Source organism: Tachysurus fulvidraco, chromosome 19, assembly GCF_022655615.1.
Source record: "Tachysurus fulvidraco isolate hzauxx_2018 chromosome 19, HZAU_PFXX_2.0, whole genome shotgun sequence".
Lineage (NCBI taxonomy): Eukaryota > Metazoa > Chordata > Actinopteri > Siluriformes > Bagridae > Tachysurus > Tachysurus fulvidraco.
The window spans coordinates 15,457,292-15,478,775 of NC_062536.1; the positions used below are offsets into that span (position 1 = coordinate 15,457,292).

The 21,484-nt window shown below is 38.7% G+C and overlaps 2 protein-coding genes and 1 long non-coding RNA gene across 22 annotated transcripts in view; 2 read left to right on the forward strand and 1 right to left on the reverse strand.

Annotated features, from left to right (window-relative positions):
* Window positions 1-2,022, forward strand: part of mical3b (microtubule associated monooxygenase, calponin and LIM domain containing 3b) — a 41,898-nt gene extending 39,876 nt beyond the window's left edge. For all 20 annotated transcript variants that reach the window (XM_047804181.1, XM_047804182.1, XM_047804184.1 and 17 more), the window contains one exon: window positions 720-2,022. In XM_047804181.1, the coding sequence (XP_047660137.1) occupies window positions 720-904 (185 nt within the window). In that variant the 3' untranslated portion in view covers window positions 905-2,022. The remainder of the gene's footprint in view (window positions 1-719) is intronic.
* Window positions 2,023-2,154: 132 nt separating this feature from the next.
* LOC125139639 lies at window positions 2,155-21,000 on the reverse strand. Its single transcript, XR_007138695.1, has 3 exons — window positions 17,508-21,000; window positions 16,776-16,832; window positions 2,155-3,171 (listed from the first exon to the last, which is right to left on the reverse strand). It is a non-coding gene; the product is annotated as an uncharacterized LOC125139639 (long non-coding RNA).
* Window positions 3,135-21,484, forward strand: part of tspan9b (tetraspanin 9b) — a 34,012-nt gene continuing 15,662 nt past the window's right edge. The window contains exon 1 of the mRNA XM_027151597.2: window positions 3,135-3,406. The gene's annotated coding sequence lies outside the window, so the exon portion shown is untranslated. The remainder of the gene's footprint in view (window positions 3,407-21,484) is intronic.

A 21,484-nucleotide genomic window follows, 5' to 3' on the forward strand; every position in this document is an offset into this window, starting at 1 on the left:
TGTTCACAAAGTGGCACTCGAGCGTGTCGTCACTTGCCAGAATAAACAGAATAAAGAACTAAATTGTTTCCATTCTCTCTACTGCAGAGAAACATTAGACATCCTTCTTTGTTTCTTGTTTGCATCACATTTACGTTATGTCCATGGAAACATTACAGTGGATGCCGTCAGACAGCTATATGAATATTTTCTCACAATCGGCCTCATTTATCAGTCTGAACCTGTAACTTAAACCTATCACAATGAAAAAAAAAAGCTAAAACTGGGAAAACCATGACCACACAGTCAATCCTCCAGTTATGCAGCTCAGCCACTGCAGCGAGTCAGCTACTCTACCAATGACATCTCCTCTCTTTTTTCCTCATTGATTGGTTACTATTTGGGTCATAATTTGCAGTTTCTGATTGCTGTTTCTTTCACATTGTTGATATGAAAGTATTTGTGTTTCAGCAAACTGTCTAAATGTGTGACTGCAGCTGAAATCTGTAATCTACAGTATATAAAAAAATCATGACACCGATGGTATTTGAACCCGATCACATTAGTCAATCTCCATATTTGCAATTTTATACAATCTCAGGAGGTTTCTTAGGCTACAAACATTTATTTCCTTAATGCATCCAACACTTTTAATGCACCCAATGCCCACCAGTGTGCAGAATTAAATCAGGTGTATTTTGCTCTCTCTCCCTCTCTTTCTCTTTCTCTCTCTCTCTCAGACCATCTAAAGAACGAGGAGGAGCTGGCAGAGGAGCGGCGAATCCTGGGTGAGATGCTGGACGTTGTAGAGCAGAGAGACGCCCTAGTGGCCCTTCTGGAGGAGCAAAGACTGAAGGAGAGAGAAGAGGACAGCGATCTGGAGGCGGCAATGCTGTCTAAGGGCTTCAGCCTGCACTGGGCTTAAAACACACTCACACACACACCTTCTACTGTAGGTGTAGATTAAAGAAGGATAAGGAGGACACTGTACACTGGATGCAAGATATTAAAGCTTTACCATGAACTACATCAAAATATTTGGACCTACACACAAAAATATATTTCTACGTCCACTGTAGTTATAGGACCATACTTGCTTTGACCTGCAATTAAAAATTAATTTAAAATATTCTGTATTATCAGACGCTTGGGCAAGTGCGCAATCTGTATATACTGTATACGAGTTTAAGGTCTCGTTTAATGTCCCTTACTAATCTGAAGGGCAAATAAAATGTCTGTAAAATGAGAAAGAAATGCCTTTCAGGAAAACAGTGTTACGCTAACTGCACTACAATATGCATATGTAAACCTTAAATGCTGCATTAGCTTCTTTTTATTATCATTATTATATTTTTATTATATTTACTTAAAACAAAAGAGAAATGCAGAGATTTTTTAAGCATGTTGGCCAAGTATATTTTTGTTGACAGACTTTTAAGACTGAGGAAAAGAAATGGATTTCGATTTTAAAAGTCTGTGTGTACAATTGTTTGAGATGCAAGAACAAACAGTCAATATGTATATTTTATTCATAAAAGTGTTTTATTGTTTAACCTGATTTGTTTCGCTAGCTTTTACGCCCAAACTAACAACAAACAGGAAGCATCACTGAAGCAGATGCTGTCTGTAGGAATGTTTCATTTTGCTGAATTATATTGGACACAGTAATTTATAAACTTTCAGAATGAAGCTCTTGTGAGATTTTTTCATTTTTTTGTGCATCTGTTTTTTCTTTTATATTTATTAATACATTTAAAGAGCAACTCTTATGAGTTATATAGTATATATTGTTATTTGTGTGTGTATATATATATATAAAACACAGCACCATATGACACTTGTTATCTAATCAGGAATATGTCCAGTACAATTGAGGATGATGTACTTCTCAGGCTGAATTTCCAAATACGTCGACAGGGCTGTATTTGTGGTTTACTGCATCACTAAAAAAATATTAAATCTGCAATAAATTCAACAACAAGATCAAGATCTTTTCCACTTCATCTGTAGATGCGAAATTAAAACTTTTAATGTACTTTTCAACTTTGTGTTTAATTCATATGTTTGTATAATGTTAATGATTGTATAATACATTTTGTAATAGTTATTTCCTTAAAAAGGTCCATAGTTTTTCAAAAACATTATAGACCATTAGGTTTAATAATAAACAATAACAATAAACAATAATAAATAATAAATCGTACATTTGCGGAAGGTGGAAGTTTGTGGTAGTTTTACACTATGGTTAAATCTGCAGGCTTAACCAAGTCTGCCAGATGATTTAGTCCATATTTATTCGCAGTAACATGACGAGCTGCACTGTATTTCTTATTTTTATCTTATTGACTTCTAATCAAAGAAGAATGGAACCGAGAATTCAATAAGATAAAAAATAAGAAATATAATGTCACTATAATGTAAGTGATAACAGGAATTAACTTATCTTACAGATGTTCAATACTGTTAAATGTATATAGAGTCATTTAAGTGTGACGTGTGATTCTTTAATCAATGTAGAAGTCTAATTTTCAACAGATTGTGTTATATAGGAGTAAAACAGTTTGTGGTGTGTGTGTGCTTTGTGTTATTGAATTAACACAAAGCACCACACCATAACACCGTCCCCTTATAATTTACTCCTTGTTTAATATAAATGACTTGTGATGAAAGGATTGTGGAGATAATGCGATCTAGGGGTTTATTATCTGGCTGGCAGCAGCCATCATGGCCATGTGCTTTATCTGATTTTACACATTCTGTCCTTTTTCTCAGATTTTTTTTTTACAATGTTTATTTGTTTAGTTATTTTATTAATCATTCTTAAGAGGACCTTAATCCCCCCCCCCACACATTCCCTCCTGACATTATCTTCTTAACTGCCCTAATTATAGCTTTTCTTCTTTCATGATTTATTAGATCTAGGAATAATAACCTCAACCCTTTTTGTGATCATTTCTAACTCAAATTAAACTTCTAAACTTCTACATTTCCTTCTTCTGTAATGAGATCATCTCTGACTAGCCCAATGGCTCTGCTGTTAGCAACTGGGGAACTCCATGATGTGTTGTGATTTGGACACATGGCGCACGGGACCGGAAGTGCCCGGATGTGGCTGGATTTCTCCTTTCTCTCCTCCCTTCTTTGGATAGTGACCGCCTCTTTCCATCTTTTCCAGCCTCCTGTGTTTCCGCTCTTGTTGTGCGAGAAGAAAAAAATGGACACCAGTTGAACCAGTTACAAGTTTATAAGGTTTTGTTTTCAAATTAAAAACTAATTTAACCACTAATACAGCTTTACTTTATGCGCGCGCGCGTTGGACATGAGGCACAGAGACACATCAGACACCGAAGAGACAAAAACGAGTTAAAAACTAACATCGGAGTCCACTTTTGGAAAACAGAACTTTTTTTTGGACGATTGCAATAAGGTGAGTTTCAGTGATGTGCTTTAACGCTGTTTATATTTGTAATTAAAGCAAAGCACGTGCGTGTCCAGATTCTCTGCTGCACCAGGATGTTATTTATCACTTTAAAAATTTTAAAACACTTTACATCATTCAGTCTGAGAAATCCGACCATTTATCTAAATACTGCACACATGCATGCTTTGTTTTCTAAGATCCAGCTGCGCACTCGCTTCTGACCACTAACCCTGAGCCCCTCATTGGTGATGCACTTAAAAAAGTTTCAGATTGAATCTGGATACAAACAGATGTTTACAATGTTTCATGGAAAAGTAGCTGATGCACGATCAAAATTGTCATCATGAATCATTTGCACGATTATACTAATTTGCATATCAAAATATTACAGAAGTTCCAGAATTATTTATTATTATTTTTTAAAAGTATTAATAATAATAATAATAATAAATTTGAATAATAATAATAACAACAACAATAATAATGTAGTTATTATTATTTATTCTTATTTCTCAAATTTATTATTATTATTATTATTTATTGTTTTTTTTTTTTTACAATTTATTATTATTATTTATTTATGTTTTTTAACAAGACATCTTAAAATGGATGCCAACCTCAACTACTCTACATTTTATTGGTCTGAGATTTTACATTTTAGATTACTGTAACATTTAAACATTTATCTAGTCAGTAATATGTGTAACAAGTGACTAAAGACCAAAGGAACACTCCATGCTTCAGCAGTCTTGTTGTAAAAAAAAAAAGTAGAGGTGTTTTAAAGGGGTGCATGTTTTTCTGCTGTCCTAACTAGGTTCCAGTTGGTAAATAAAAAAAAAACGGTGTGTTGTAGGAGTCTGTTTATACTGTATACTGTATACTATATCACATGCATGGCTTTACTGGAGTGCTGCTGTTCACACGCTCGCTTATGTATCTTCTGTATATCTCATATACGACTCAAAGAGACGTCCACTGTAGTTATAAATGTCAGAGCTGAAATGTTCTTGTCCATCTTGTCCAAAGTGTAGAAGACGGGTACACTAACAGACCTGTGAAAGCTTGAGAGGTTTAATGGTGTTTATTGTTGATACTCAGTGACGTCTAGAACAGTACAGGAAAAGGAAAAGATGCTCATTCGTTCGTATTGCTGAAATACATTAGTGCTGCATGTCAGGATAGTGATGAGACTAAAATTGCGTGTACACTCGTCTTTTTAACGTGGCTTGTTCTAATGTCACTCAGTAGCGTTGCAAAAGAGGGGATTGTGATTTCTTTTCTCATGAACCCACTTGAAAATAAAGCAACCCATGAGCCCAGTTTAGGAACATTTGAAATCATTCTGATGTGTAACAAAGACCGAAAGAAGCTTTTGACATGCAACAAACATGATTGGATGTTGGGAAGCATGGTGATCCATGATTGGTTGTTGGGGAAAATGATTATTGTTTGGTGTTTTGGGGGGAAATAGTGATCACTGACTGCTTTTTGGGGAATTGTAATGAAGGCTTGGATTTTGGGAAAAATTGTGATTGGGGGGGGGGGCACGGTGGCTTAGTGGGTAGCACGTTCGCCTCACACCTCCAGGGTTGGGGGTTCGATACCTGCCTCCGCCTTGTGTGTGAGAGTTTGCATGTTCTCCCCGTGCCTCGGGGGTTTCCTCTGGGTACTCCAGTTTCCTCCTCCGGTCCAAAGACATGCATGGTAGGTTGATTGGCATCTCTGGAAAATTGTCCGTAGTGTGTGATTGTGTGAGTGAATGAGAGTGTGTGTGCCCTGTGATGGCTTGGCACTCTGTCCAGGGTGTATCCTGCCTTGATGCCTGAGATAGGCACAGGCTCCCCGTGACTCGAGGTAGTTCAGATAAGCGGTAGAAAATGAGTGAGAGTGAGACTGATGGTTCTTCTTAGTACCAGATGTAGTGAACCAGCATCAGCTTAGAGCTTGACATGGCAACTATATTCAGCATGTATATCAAGCATCTGTGGGATTATGTGGTGAAAATATGGAGTGCGTGGCATTTACAGAAAGTCACTAGGTTTGCTGTTAGGCTTTTGGAGTTGCTACGGTGAACTAAAAAGTCACTAAATTTAGTGACATTGTCTCAAAGTCAGCAACACTGATTGTATGAGGATGTGTGTGTAGGAGGTTAATGACACATGAGTCATGAGCCTGTTTTTTTTTTGGCATAAATTATAGCAGTCCATTGCTGTACTGTATACAGTACATAGAATGTCCTTCATGTCAAATCCTTTCTATTGACCTTTGATGAAACATGTTTAAAGTGCTCAAATACATTAAATCTATTTAAGGAATATAACTACTGACTCTTACTCTGGGCAACTCGTATGTGCCAGCAGGGTCAATAACCTCAGCATGACCGTTAAAGATAAAGAGACAATGATATACGGTTTAATTTTTTAGCCTCAACATCTGGCAACATCTGTAGATGAATTCCTTTTTTAACCACCACACATGCATGGTAAATGCAGTCAGATTAAGCACATGCTGACCAGCGGATATACAAATTACACAACAGGACAGAAGACAGAACCGTCTATTAAATATCATAAACGTTCTCATTTCTGAGGTCCCGTGTATATAAAGGTTTCTTTTACTACCACATGTCCACAAAAAAAGTTATGGGTTCCCAGTAGACTCAAATCACCACCCTGCGATGTCACTATTATCTAAGGCCGTGTTAGTAGCCGGTAACATTGAGTCAGGAACTGATTTACAAATATTTATTTTGTATAGCACTTATCTGCAAATCTAAATGAACGATATGTTGTCGTATCAGTAGTCGAGTAAAAGCCTTAGCATTAGATGAAGTAACTAGATTAGGACCTGCTCTTTAAAAAGCACCGTTCTTTTATTCAGAATGCTCCTGCTCGACAGCATGCTTTCTTTTTTCCTCCTCTTTCTCATGTGTAAGGGAAAGTTTGGCAGTATTTAAAATTTTCATCCGGAACATTATTTACAGCTCCTGCCTGGTTTTTATAAAAGCCCTAACTTGGGAATTTATGGAATGTGTAATGACCTGATCTGTCCTGTAGGGGTCAGTCTGTTTTCCAATAAACTCTAATGTCTCTCGGTGAAGTGATTCTGTAAAAAGAACAAATCTTTTAGTTGATTAATAAACTTTTTTTTCACAATATCATATGTAACTATGAAGAGTATGACGTGGCTTCGTTTAATACAGAGAAAAAAAACTGCAAATGTCGGAGAATAGAATCAACCTCAACAGTAAATCCATGTCGGGGCTTTTCACTTTGGGTTATTTGTGTTCTAATGCCTGCTTTTTACCCCACGTAGAGGAACATTTCCAGCTTGTAATTTAGAAGCGCTGTTATTAACCGTATTTTTTTTTTTTACCCTGGGGGCGATGAAACCCTGCTCTGAGTTAACTGTGTAACAGTTTCTTTCCACAAGCCATCAGACTCCTCAATAAATGAACTGAACTGTACCTAGCACAACACATACACACACACATACACACACACACACACACACACTCACACACACACACACACACACACACACACACACACACACACACACACATGCTCACTCAACTTTATGGACTGTACTGATCTGCACCAAATACACACTCTTCCAGTATACATCCATGTCTACAGCACCACTCATAGCAAACTGTTTACTTGCTGATCTTTGCACATGTTGTCTTGCACATTTCAGTCAATTGCTGTTTCACACATTTCATTACAATACCTCGTATTTATATTGTCTTTTGTGTAATGTCTTGTATTGTCTGTCTGCACTGTCTTTTGTCTCACACGCTTTACACCAGGTTGCACAGATGCACTTTATGTGGCTAGGACTAACTTACGTTAAGGTCTATGTAGCTCCATGGTCCTGGAGAAACGTTGTCTCATTTCACTATGTACTGCGTCAGCTATATATGTTCAAAATGACAACAGAAGCTTCTTGACTTGACTTGAGTTAGCTGTGCTCTTACAGTGTTAAACGTGTACAGTGTGAGATGATGCGGTGTTAAATGGTCAGACATTAAACAGCACTTCAGCCTCATGTCACATACTTCAGCGAACCACACGACATATTTAAAGAGCGTATTTTTTCCCCCGCACTGATGTACTGTATATGCATAGATTGGAAGGTTGAGTCAGGGTTTGGGAAAGTGCAGTGTGAAACATCAGATGATGAGAGCCAGGATTAAGTGTAGACTCCAGGTTTAGTTTGTGCAGTGTGTAACGTCAAACAAATTAACCCTGGATTCTGATTAGCTGGAGTTTATAATGAACCCTAGATCACTTAGTGTTTTATTGCTTGCACTAGACATGTGGAATATTATATAACCTAATATTGTGTGTGTGTGTGTGTGTGTGTTGACAGATGATGCGTGTTGACAGTGTTATAAAACCACATTACTAATGTAAGTGCATCATACCCAAGAGAATGCCTTCAAAGTGCTGTCGTGTGTGTGCCAAAATGCGTAGGTGTTAAAAAACTCATGAATGTGTGTTGGACTGTCGAGGTTTATCTCATCGCGCACACATACGTCAACAGTCGAGGAGATTTGCTCTCAGATGAGGACAAGATCAGAGATAGAAGAAGGAAAACTAGTAAAATAGACATTTTGCTCGCGTGTGTGTGTGTTTGTGTGTGTGTATAGCTGATGTAGGCAGTGCACCTGGGAGTGATGTGTTTTATTGTGTCTATATCTCAGTAAACATTTAGTAGAGTCCTTATCTACATAAAAATAATTCTTTTATAACATAAACACATGATTTTTGTTGTGTCTAGTTTGCTCACACACACACACACACACACACACACACACACACACACACACACACACACACACACACACACACACACAGAAGACATTTAGATCAATATAATCAAACAGCTCTTGTGGATCTGAATATGCAGCTGCACAAAAACAAAGTAATTAAGGCTCAGTTTGTACACCATGGGTTAACTGCGTCTGGCAGTCTGCAAAAAAAAGCCCCTCAGTTTGTTGGATTCGCTTCCCTCTGTCCGGTCGATGGGTCTTATTGGACCACGCCTGAGTTTTACTCGAGTGGAACCAGATCGAGGCAGATTTGCTCAGACTCTCCCAGACAGGTTGTTCTGATCTACATGATCTACAAGTTCAGATCTGATTGAATCGCTTTAGGGCTCGTTCACAAGTCATGCCAAAGGCGGCCCTAGAAGATCTAATATCTTCAAGCATGCTTGATGTTCTCGGCGATGAATCTTGCATCATGAAAACCTCTCCCATGAGGAGAAACGGCTCGATGAAGGAAAGTCAGATTATATGCAGTCAGTCACGAGCAGCAGATAGATTCCTATATCCAGTTTGTCGTCCGTCTCTTTGTAAAACACAAGGACAAGATACATGCAAGCAATAAGAAATTACCTGCTGTGTGTCCAATCGGTTTGTTAGAAACAGGAAAAATAAAAGTCTAAAATAGCCGTGTCTTTATTTGGGGTTTCTTTGGATTTTTTCAGAATGACAGCAGATTTCCTTCACATTTAGAATAAAAAGTGTCATGTGACATCACAACACACATTCAGCTAGCACTCTTATTGTTGCAGTTGCGTTGATTATATATACGTATTAAACATAGGTGTCTTTGCTGGTAAATCTGTGCAGTGTGTCTCCAGTTCTCTTTGCAGAACAGACATTTATGTGTTTGGTATTTGGCAGATGTCTTTATCCTGAGAGACTTGCAGAAGAGCTTTAAAGCCTCTGTCAAAGAATCCAATGATTCTGGGTAACTTGATCACTGAAAATGCCATCAACTCTTTTGGGAGGAAATAAAGAAAGAATTTGTAAATATTTTTTAATATATATATTTTTAAATGCTAGTTTAAATCCGTCAGGAAGACGGTCCTTGGCTGAATGAGTCACTGTAATCAATTATTTCTCCACACTTTTTTCTTATTTCTATTTTTTTTAAATCTACAAATTAGTGTAGCATCAACCAGCAGTTAGAAGAGTGGTTCTTAAACTTGTTGGAGGTACTGAACACCACCAGTTTCAAATGCGCATTCACCGAACCCTTCTTAATTGGAAAAATAAAATATTATACATGTGAATCAATATTGTACATATTCGTCCGACCACTTTCTTTTTTTGCTCGACATAGTTAGTATGAAGGGATTAAAATATTAAGAAAGAAATCACACGACGTACCATCACGACAGTCACAAGTCAACTACTGGGAGCACCAAATTTCCTGCAGCACAGATAGGCCAAGTGATGTTGCGTGATCATTTGTAGCCAATGATGGCCAAGGCGGGCGTGTCATAACGAATCATATGAGTGTGTCTTATCCTCCGCCGAACCCCTAAGACTGACTCACCGAACCCCTGGGGTTCGATCGACCCCAGGTTAAGAACCACTGAGTTAGAGACAAAGCTACATGACAGACAGCTCGGTGTGCTTCTGTAAGGATCTCTCCAGCAGAAAGCATGTCTGCTTGTGCACGACCTCCACAAAACTTCAGAACGTCATTAATATCACGCACCAAGTTTACCATCAAGATGACGAATAGAAAATAATATAATTTTAAATAAAAATATATAGTCAGAAAAATTATAATCAGAACAGAGGTAGTGTAATCAAACATGTAGAGCCAGTGCTAGCGGCCCATGTTTCTCTTCCCTATAGTACGGCTAGGAACAGAGGTATTGTGATGGAGTAATGTGCGTGAGTATGGACATAAAAAGAAACAGTATATGTACGTATATAAATGTTAAAGTGTAGGTTGGTTTGTTATATTTAATGGAAGTATTTATCTTATTTATTTTTACAATATTTTAAAATCTATTTAATTCATTTATTTATTTTTTTAGGAACTCTTACATAACCACGTGGATGCAGATGTTCGGCGCTTGCAGCTGTTCATTAAGCTCTTACTGTATGTCATAAAGTACAACAGGAAAAAAGTGATCTGTGGGTTAATTGTAGAGCAAACTGTGGGAACAGACTGCAGGCAGCCAGCTGTGTGAGAGAGACGCTTACACTGATCCTGGCTTAACAAAGTCGAGCGATGGCTGTAATTAGTAATAGGACGGCTTTCCGCTGTTCAAAAATGCTTTCTGAGGGAGAGGAAAAGCGATTTACGGGCGTTAATATCTGGGATGTTCCAGCTGTCTAAATGCCTTTAACTTATTAAGAAAGAAAAAACCCCGCTGCATTCCTGTTAGATGATGTAGTTACTGTAATAGGCAAACTGCCTCGTGAAGCTGGCTGTATTTAAAGGGGTTAGAAAAAGGAACAGCAAAAATATTTTTATGACATTTCTTCATTTATTCAGTCCTTCCAGGATTTGAAGGATTGCAAAAATGAAAGCAAAATCAGTGAGATTCAGAGGAGCTTGGGAAGGTAAAAAAAATCCAGCAGATTCGTGGCACAACTCCTTGTCCGACCTCACAGCGCTTATCCTCGTCCGTTCAGGTGTATTAAACATGAGTTCATACTTTCTTAGACAGTATTTTGTACTATATTAGGAGTGTGCTTGCAATTTCACTGGCATTTCAATTCAAGTGGAAACATTTTTAACGCCTGGAAAACAAAGCCGGCATGATGCTCTACTTCCCCCATGTTAAAGAAGGAACACGTTGTGTATCACAACGAGCGCTTGTGAGCATCGGTTATATGCTGGATTTTCCACATGATGTGAAGTTCATGGCTTGTTAACTGAAGGGTCTATGGGTAAGTTTTAAATTTTAATGCCCCTAAACATAAGAATGATATTAATGGTCTTTGATTGGACAATCCTTAGCTAATTAAAGCTGTTCTGGAGTCCAGACCTTCTTCTTGGAGTCTGATGTCCACACTGATGCGTTTTCAGGTGATACTTTTCTCCCCAAAGTGGATAAAAAAAGGCTTTCAGGAAGGATGATGCAATTGTAACCATGTGACCATTTTAGACAATTAGATTTATAATAATATAATATTAGAATATAATATTACATTAATATTTCAATGTATTTGTTTTGGCACATCTCCCAGTCTGAGTTCTTGATCACCTTTGCAACTTTATACTCTTGTGTTACTCTTAGCAGCAACTCCACCTCACTGTCGGTCCATTTACAAAAAACACTCTTTTTTTCGGCCCTTTTCATCGAAAAGGCCGCTACGTTTCAAAGAGCTAGAAGGTAAATAAAGGCTAGGCAGAAATTCCGTAGGTCAAAGCGTCTTACGTTTTACATGAGTCAAGGGGTTTCAGATGTTTCAGTGTGGACGGGAAACTTTTGAAAACGATTGAAAATGGTGGTGTGGACGCGGAGCGTTTTTTAGATGAAAACGCCGTTTTCAAATGAATCCAGATTAAACAGCGTACCTAATAAAGTGTTATATCTTGGCAGTCAAAACTGTTCATAGATCTAAGGGGGTTTTTACACCTGGTCACTTCATGCGTTTTCTGTGATCCGATAGCTATCTGATCGTAAAAAGACCAGGTGTAAATGCCCTCCGAAACGGTTTCGAGACGGATATAAATCCGATGGTTCAAATTACTTCAGGAGGTGGTCTGGGACGCATTTCAGATGAAACTGGACATGTGTAAATGCATGTGGTTGTTTAAGCCACATAAGTCAGCGCTATACTCCTCCCCAAACGGAAGTACGTCACTCACAGGTGACCCACGAGTCGTGCATCGCGCCAGAAACAATCTTCCCACTTTTCCCACTAGTGCTGGCTCCTATCTTTTACCCAGGTGTCTCGTTGGGTGTTAAAATGCACTGCTGCCAGCGAAAATGCAGCAAACAGTAAATGCTGTTTTTTGTAGCAACTGCATACACCAAAGCGTGTTCCATTACAATGACCCCGGTAATGAGGTGAAATATATTTGCATATTGGTCGGGAGTAGAAAGATCAGATTGATATCCGATTCGCCAAGACGCATTTATGTGGCCTAATTTAAATGGAACAGTTTGAACAAATCAGATAGCTATCGGATCAGAGAAAACACATGAAGTGACCAGGTGTAAAAAGGCCCTAATGTTCAAATCTGGTACAAACCTCTTCAAGGTTTTTGTATTGTTTTATTGAACATTGGATAGAAATATCCCATAAATCAATCAATCCTTACCTGGGCTAAAAATGTAGATAGCATGAATAATATCAACACAACATGGAGCAGATTCAGTAAGTATTCCCGTTGGTTCCACAGCTGTTCTGTTTCTACATTATTTCTAAAATATTTAGCAGCAACGTGAGGTCGCGCCCCATGCAATATGCTTCCAGCAGCACATAACAGTTCAAAAAGTCTGACAGCACCATATTTATTTGAAGCTCTGGAGTATAATCTTCAGTGTATAATGCACTTTTTCATCCAAAATGTCAACTTGTTAATTATATACTGTAGCCCCTGTGCAAAATCCTCACTTGTAAACTTCAGCAAGTTTTGAGAATCTGCTGAGACAGATGTTGGCCAGCTGCTGCCAAAAGTGCTTCTTTATGATCCCCCAACCATTCCATGTAAGATCTTGTACCTTCCTCATCACTTTTTTTAACACTCCCCAGGACCGAGGGACGGCATTAATTCTGGGCGCCGATATTAAAAACAGGACAAAAACCACCATGAAGTGACATTTAACGCTTGTTAAGTTTTTGATGTTCCTTCAATACCAGTACAGTAGATTAGTCTGTGTATTAAATATTAATAACAAAGCCATAAAAGCCATCTTTCTCTATATTATTATGAAAGGATTTTTTTTTACGTGCCTCTAGGAACTTTTTTAAGGTTCACTTTATTCCCTCCAGCCAGTATTTGTCCTCTTGCTCTTTTCTCCATCACACTAACGTTGTGGTCTCTCGTTTCTCTGTGAAAGCTTCTCGTGGTAACGTTTTAATAGATTTTTCCAATTGACACTTACAGCCACTTTAAGCTTTTTAATACCTTAAATAATAATTATTTAGACATTATTTAAGCTTCTGGTGAAATGCCTATCTTCACTGTGTCTAAAGTCCTTGTCTGATGAGATTTTGTACTTAAAGCGTTATAAGAAGTTATTTAAATGAAAAATGTATCCTTAGCCATGTGCTCTGATTATGTCTCTAATGCTAGTGTAGTAATGGTTTCAGTGTAATGCACTTTCTACTTCAATTCAATTAATTTAAATAGCACTTTTAACAATTCACATTGTCTTGAAGCAGCTTTACATAAGTATAGAAACAATAAAAATATTAAAAGTTTCAAATGAAGCTACTATATATCTCTAGCATCTATCTCTATAACAAGCAAGCCGGAGGCGATGCTACAACCTTTTCTAGGATCTTGGAGATAAAGGGGGGGTTTGATATTGGCCTGTAGTTGGACACCTGGATTGGATTGATAACCGCTAGTTGAAAAGATTTCGGCAAATAGCCAGTGCTAAGGGAAGAATGTTATATTTTTAGAATGGGTTCGGTAGCTACTGGTAATAATTGGTAGTAATATTATTATCTACAGTATTTTCGATCAAATCGAAGGTCTGAATTTTCTGCCCGATATAATCATTTTCCATTTAAATAATTCATGAAGTCATTACTGCTACAAATAGATGGTGTGTGCTTTTCAACAGTCTTTTTATTCCTAGTCCCTTTTTAATTTTGCGACACGTTAAATAAAGTTATCTTTAATTAGGCTGGAGAAAAACACCGATCTGTCAGCACTAAGGGCCTTTTTACACCTGGTCACTTCATGTGTTGTCTCTGATCCGATAGCTATCTGATTTGTTAAAACTGTTCCATTTACATTAGGCCACATAAATGCGTCTTGGCGAATCGGATATCAATCTGATCTTTTTACTCCCGCCCAATATGCAAATATATTTCACCTCATTACCGGGGTCATTGAAATGGAACACACTTTGGTGTATGCAGTTGCTACAAAAAACAGCATTTACTGTTTGCTGCATTTTCACTGGCATTTTAAGACCCAACGAGACGCCTGGGTGAAAAATCGAGACAGCACTGGTGGGAAAACGTGTTTGTTTCTGACGCGATGCACGACTCGCGAGTCACCTGTGAGTGACGTACTTCCATTTGGGAGGAGTGTAGCGCTGACGTATGTGGCTTAAACAACCACATGCAATTACACCTGTCCAGTTTCATCTGAAATGCGTCCCAGACCACCTCCTGAAGGGGTTTGAGCGATCGGATTTATATCAGTCTCGAAACCGTTTCGGAGGACATTTACACCTGGTCTTTTTACCATCGGATAGCTATCGGATCACAGAAAACGCATGAAGTGACCAGGTGTAAAATCCCCCTAAGAGACATTTTGTCACTCAGAAGGCTTTCCTTCCATGCTAATTGAAATACTGATCCTTTAGTTTGATGCCATCCTAATTTCCTAGCTGATAGATAGTTTTTTAAAGTTCATGTGTTGTTGCTATAACAGGGTGCAAGTTTTTTCTCTTCAATCACTTTCCTTTTAATTAGCGCTACAATATCTAGTGTGTAGGGAAACATTGACTATAAGTAGTCAGTCGCTTGATCAAGTTCTATGAAGCCAGATGGTGAAGTTCTATGGTGATCTGACGACGGGATTTAATGACGTGAACACACTGAAGAAGAGCGGTACACACACAGAAACATCCTTAAGCCAAATATAAGCACTATCGCTGCTGGGCAAATTACTGGCCCTAAGATAACTGTTATATAAAGAAAATAAACCAAGACTCGATCTGCACTGCTTTTGTAAAGAGATTGCTGCTGATGCCTCAGACTTAAACCAGGCTGCTTTGGGTTTGAGTTGTGTTTTTTTTTTTTTCTCTCCTGCGATTTTTATTTTTAATCTAAACTACTGGACCACATTAAAGTTGCTTCCCATCCCACACACACACACACACACACACACACACACACACACACACACACACACACTCATACTTTAGTAGAGCTGGAATTTTTCTGCTGCCTCGTGTAAAGCCACAGAGGTCCGACCCCCTCGAGACGTTACATAAAGTTCGGATCGAGTCTGTCGACTCTGACAAGCACGCAGTCGAACACCTCCTCACACTCCGGCCTGGAAGTGCAGCAACACCCAGGAGCATCGGGGAGACTGCGAGAGACGATTAATTAGTAATGATAGATATGTGTGTGTGTGTGTGCTTGCGTGCATATGGGAGTGGGCGGCTAGTGTTCCAGAGGTCATTGCTTAGTCACTGGGAAGTGGGTAGAAACGTCTCATTATGAAAAAATCAGTGTTTATGTACCTGTAACAATATTCAATTTATTCTAAAGCACAATAGACCTTCAGCTAGAGATGGATCATAAATATTCAGTGTTGCATATGTAAGCACATTTGAACTGAGATTCTGTTCAACTTGCACTCCTGTGAAAAGCTGTGATTTTTCTTTCTTTCTTTTTTAAAGGAAAGACTGAAGTCTTACACCAGCGCAGGCATGAACGTGCTTCAGCCAACAAGACAATGTCATTATGTCGTTTCTTGAACACACAGGCTAACACCCTGTCCTGCACATGTTACTGTTCTCCACACTTTAACACTCATACAGGACTGACGATTAGATGATTAGTTGAATGCGATGATTTCAGAGCAGGGAAAACACTGAAATATGCAAGACATGTGGCCTTCAGGATGAGGAACATATTCACTGTAAATGATTGGTTTATTAGTCATAACCACATCCAAGTATGATGATCAGGGGAAAACTTTGCTTTATAACCTTCCTGTAAAGAATGTGTTGGTTAAAGAGGCAGTTTAACAAGCGCAGCGTGTTTAAAGTCATCTACGGTGTTGCAAGCCGAGCCGGATGTCCTCTCGGGTCGTTGAATCGGAGCGTTTCAGTTTGTAATCAGATTGCTGCGGTCATAAAGTTTGTCGTGCTCCTGTGCTGCAGTTAGAACAAAATCTATAAATGCAGCTTTCTCTCTTGTTTGCAGGTTATTTATCCAGACTTGCTGGAAATGTTCCTATATCTTGCAATAGAGAAAGCTATTTCTGTTCATGAAAATCTGGGTGTAATTGACACTGTTTCACCATCTGAAGTGTTTTTCCAGGTTTCAACTTTTGTCAAGTTTTGTCACCTTTTGTCAAGGTAAAAGAGAGAGGAGTCGTGATTAAGGGTTCATTCGGCAGCTAAAGGTTTCAAGGCACACTGAGTGATAGCAAATATAATAATTCAAAATTAGCAACCGCCACAATACTGAATACTCAAGAGGGTAAAGCTCTAGTGTTGTTAGTCAGTTTCTGAAATAAGATGGAAAATTACCACAGAAAGAACTCAAAAGAACAGCGAGTGTGTGTGTGTGTGTGTGTGTGTGTGTGTGTGTGTGTGTGTGTGTGTGTGTGTGTGTGTGTGTGTGTGTGTGTGTGTGTGTGTGTGTGTGTGTGTGTGTGTGTGTGTGTTGGTAAACCAGGAGACAGACCTTGTTCGGTGTGTGTTGGTGGTGTTGACGTGTGACAACTGGGTAGGAGGCAGTCACCTGTTAGACAGACATAGGGTGCTTTAAAAACAATAAAATAATAAAGTCCTATTATTAATAAGTCCTGAAATCAGAACCAAACAGTGACTGACCATCTGCCTCAGATTTAAGAAATATGATGCTTTATTTGCCTTGAAAATTCATGTCCAAAAACAACAGCAGTGTAATCGTGACTGGAACATGTCTCTGCGTCTGACTCCTCTGACTCGTTGTCTGACTCTGTGTGTTTTTGTGTTTGCGTGTGCATATCTGTGTGTGTTTCTCTGACTCTGCGTCTGACTCCGTGTGTGTTTGTGCGTGCATACATGTGTGTATATGTGTGAGAGAGCGTGAGAAAGAATGAATTAAAGGTCTTTCACTGATGGAGGGGTTTGATTCTATCAGTACACCCACATCAACACAAATTTATAAGACTCAACAAATAAACCTCTTGGACTTTATATAGTAAAAAAAAAAGTAGACTGTGACATGATGGAAACCAGATAACATTGGTAACACAATGTGTTACTCAGATTATAAAAACGAATCATGTACAAATGTGCAAGGAAATTGCAGACGACACAATAGCGCACAATTCACACGATACACACAATATACACAATGTAGAAGACACACACACTCTATTCATCCATCATACTCTATAAAGTAGAAACATTAGAGTGACGTTTTACTTACAAATTAAAAGGTGTTTGCTGGGAAAGACTTTGTTTTTCTCCACTAAGCCATTGCCCCAAATTTGCATCGTTTACCATAATAGCTGTCAGTCACAACCCCATAGGGTAAAGTTGCAGTTATATAACACAAGGACTTAAAGGTCAAGGTAGCAAGCAGCTCATATTAATCCAATACTTTAGTCTCAGCCTAAATATAGAGTTCTGTGTGTAGGCTTTGTCACACATGGTTCTGATTCTAGATACAATACGTGACTGCAGGGTCGGGTGTAAAGGCCATATCTCGATAAGAATTTTCTTTAAACGACAGATAAGTAAAATGAATCAGAAATAGTGAATTGTGTCTTTAAAAAAGTGTAGTGATGTTTCTTAAAGCTGTTAAATGGGAAAAAAGTTGCTTTGTTTGAGGGTTAATACAGTTCTCTGTGCGTAAAACTGACCACAATATCTCAGATTATTTGCTATAAAACAAGATCCCGGCGTCCGCAGAGTATTTAGCTCCATTAGATTTGGCATCTCATTAACCGCCCTGCTTCTCCTGGGGCAGTGTGAATGGGGCAGTGTGAACGTTCCTCAATGGGCCTGTGCTGGTGCTGGTTGTAGTTTCAATTTGCTGATACAAATAGAAAACTTTAACTTATAGCAAACACAATCATTTTGTTATAAGTTAAAGCAAACAGAAAGGTCTGTAAAGACAAGCCGTGAAGTTATTTACCTCACTTCTGACCTTTTCTAAACTACTGATTAAAATGCATCTCCTTCTGTTATCATCAGCCTGTCTTTAGTTTTGTTTTCATCATTTTATGTTCAGGGCTTTCATCCCTTCTGGCAACTCACCAAAACATTTCTTTACCCTCCCTTCTGGACTTGCCCTAATTTACCCTACAGCAGCTTCCATTTCTCTGCTCAGTGGCTGCGACTACACTGTAAACCGTTATTATTGTGGTGCACCAACTGCTAGCATGGACCTAACATTATCATAAAGGCTGGCAAACACAGAAGAACATGGCAGATTGAGTGATTTATTTACTTTAATATATAACAGAAAAAAAGAATTCACTGGACGTTAGAATCCTGACGATGCCCCAGCCGTCCATTTCCAGGAGTTGGAACTCGTTTTATATTTACACTTTATCATACTGTGTACATTTCAAGCCAACATCCTGTAGTCTGTACTGTTTCCTGTTCTACACACCTGATACATGGTGCTAGGTCTAATATGTCCGAATGCAGCGCAAGTGATATTAGTTTTGCTCGAGTTCACTTGGGAAAGGAAACCATGACGATGCGTATGGATTTGTAGCTGTCTAGTTTAAAAAAAAGGAAAGCTCTACACACTGCTGGAATTTCTCTTCCTATTATTGACTATGTTTTGAAAGAAATAGAGATGAACTCCAGAAGCTGATGGCCATGAGTTTATTGACATGGAAACATAAGGTCATCGGGGAACCGTGCAACCGGCTAGTTTTATGCCGTCTCCGTCTATTATTATTTATTTGTTTGTTTGTTTGTTTGTTTGTTTCAATTAACAACATTATTTATTTATATATTTATTTAATTTGGCCATAGAGCACATTATTCTTATAAATAGATGAATATAACTCTCTCTCTCTCTCTCTCTCTCTCTGTGTGTGTGTGTGTGTGTGTGTGTGTGTGTGTGTGTGTGTGTGTGTGTGTGTGTGTGTGTGTGTGTGCACCCTATATGCTGCATGCTTTCTCCTAAAAATAGTTCACTTGCCTGATTCACTGCTTCAGATTTGACCCGTTTTCTTATCTTATCCACTGACTTTTTTATGCTGTATTGCACTGCAGTAACTGACACAGTACACAGCTCGTGAAAACAACACAAATCATTTTCTAAGCAAGCTGCCGACACACTTCTGATGTATTGCAGTAAGCTTGCAGGGCTCCAGCTTGTTAACAGCACGGATTTACACATAAGATCAGTATCTAGCAGCTAGCTCAGATATCAGTGTGTTACTGAAACCTAAAAATCAGTCTTTTCCTAGAACAAAATTATAATACACAGCCTGTGGTTGTATAATGGTTAGAAAATGAGTTGTGTAAATGGCACCAATTCAAATGCTGTTTATAGAAGTTGAAAGGAATAACAGCAAAGCCGCTGACACACAGGTTTGTTTCATCTCCTGCGTTTGTGCTTCAGGGGACCTCGGAGGTGTTGTCTGTCCTGACAAGCAGAAACCTTGTGAATTCAGCTGTAATAAATTTACAGCAGTGTGTATGATCTCTGCACCTAACACACCAGCCTTGGGCTCTTCACCGGACAAATCGCTTTTTCCTCGCACCACCTGAGAAACACCAAATCTGTGGTCAGATTTTAAAGCTGCAGTATGTAACTTTTGGGTTTGGGGGGAAAAGAAGCAATCAGTCTAACCTGACAACGCAACTTATCTTTTCAATGATTTTTAACCTAATGAGCATACAAACTTCCTTGAAACAAGAAAAAGTCTTAATTTAAGTCAGAGTTTGAATATAATTACAACATATTGACCTTTTTGAGATAGTAGCAGTTTTTTTTTTTCAAAAATATTGCAATTTTATTCAAACTTTGACTTAATTTCTGGAAATGCAACAAATTTATCATCCTTTTTCTTGAAAAACTACTACAAAATAATTTTAGTCCACAAATTGACTAGAAAACTAAAAAAGCATCGTGTAGCTTTGACACGAGTTTTCCAGTCTTTATCTGTTCTCTTGGATCTCATGCATTAATAAAAGCACTAACTGTATCAGTCAGTCTTTTATGCCTAAGCACATCTTGCTGTATAACGTATGTATCTGAAAACTGGAGTCCGATCTCACTCACTACACCGTTTTTAATTCATATCGATGGAGCCAGGAAATTATAAACACGTTCGTATAAAACGTTTTGTAGCTGCTCCAGTTATCCACGTACGAAGCCGCTCATCTTCTATTTTACTTCGTCCAGTTACAGGCGTTTATGTAAATGGTTTATCTGCTGGAAGTTCATCAGATCAGAGACGAGCTCCAGAGCTAGCGATGATGGATCAGAAAGCAGTCATTTACTCTCACCGGTGTCTGATGAAATCGTTCATAGTTCATGGTTACAAGATAAAAATGGAATTATTTCCGATTATTCATTGGTGTTAATTTAGTTGCTTAGTTGGATTTTAGTGAGGAAGGAATTTAGTTGGTGTTTTTATTACTGACTCGCTAACTTTATGTACTCCAGCTGGAATTGTGTTGCCCTACTGCATTTCCATGAGCTGGGAGGTAAAGTCAAGATCTCTGTATTCAAACATTTAAAATGTAAAATAGATTTTTTCCCCCAACTTAACTCTGATCTCCACTTCTGAGGAATCTGATGTAACTCCACAGGAAGGACAGTTAAACCACTCGCACTCCTGGGGTGAGAGAGACAGAGAGAGAGAGACAGACAGAGAGAAAGACAGACAGACAGAGACATACAGAGACAGACAGACAGAAAGAATGAGATAGAGACAGAGAGAAAGACAGACCAAGAGACAGAGAGAGACAGAGAGAAAGACAGACCAAGAAAGACAGACCGAGAGAGACAGAGAGAAAGACAGACCGAGAGAGACAGAGAGAAAGACAGACCGAGAGAGAGAGAGACCGAGAGAAAGACAGACTGAGAGTGAGAGACAGAGAGAAAGACAGACTGAGAGTGAGAGACAGAGAGAAAGACAGACCAAGAGACAGAGTGAAAGACAGAAGGACAGAGACAGAGAGAAAGACAGAAAAGAAAGACAGAGAGAAAGACGGGCCGAGAGAGAGAGACAGAGAGAAAGACAGACCAAGAGAGAGAGACAGAGAGAAAGACAGACCGAGAGACAGAGAGAAAGACAGACTAAGAGAGAGAGAGAGAGAGAGACAGAGAGGAGATGAAGCCCAGAGTAAGAGCGAAAGGATGGAGAGAGAGAGGGATGGAAGAGAGAGAGGAAATAGCATAGAGAGGGAGTAAGGAGGAGCGAGGGAAGA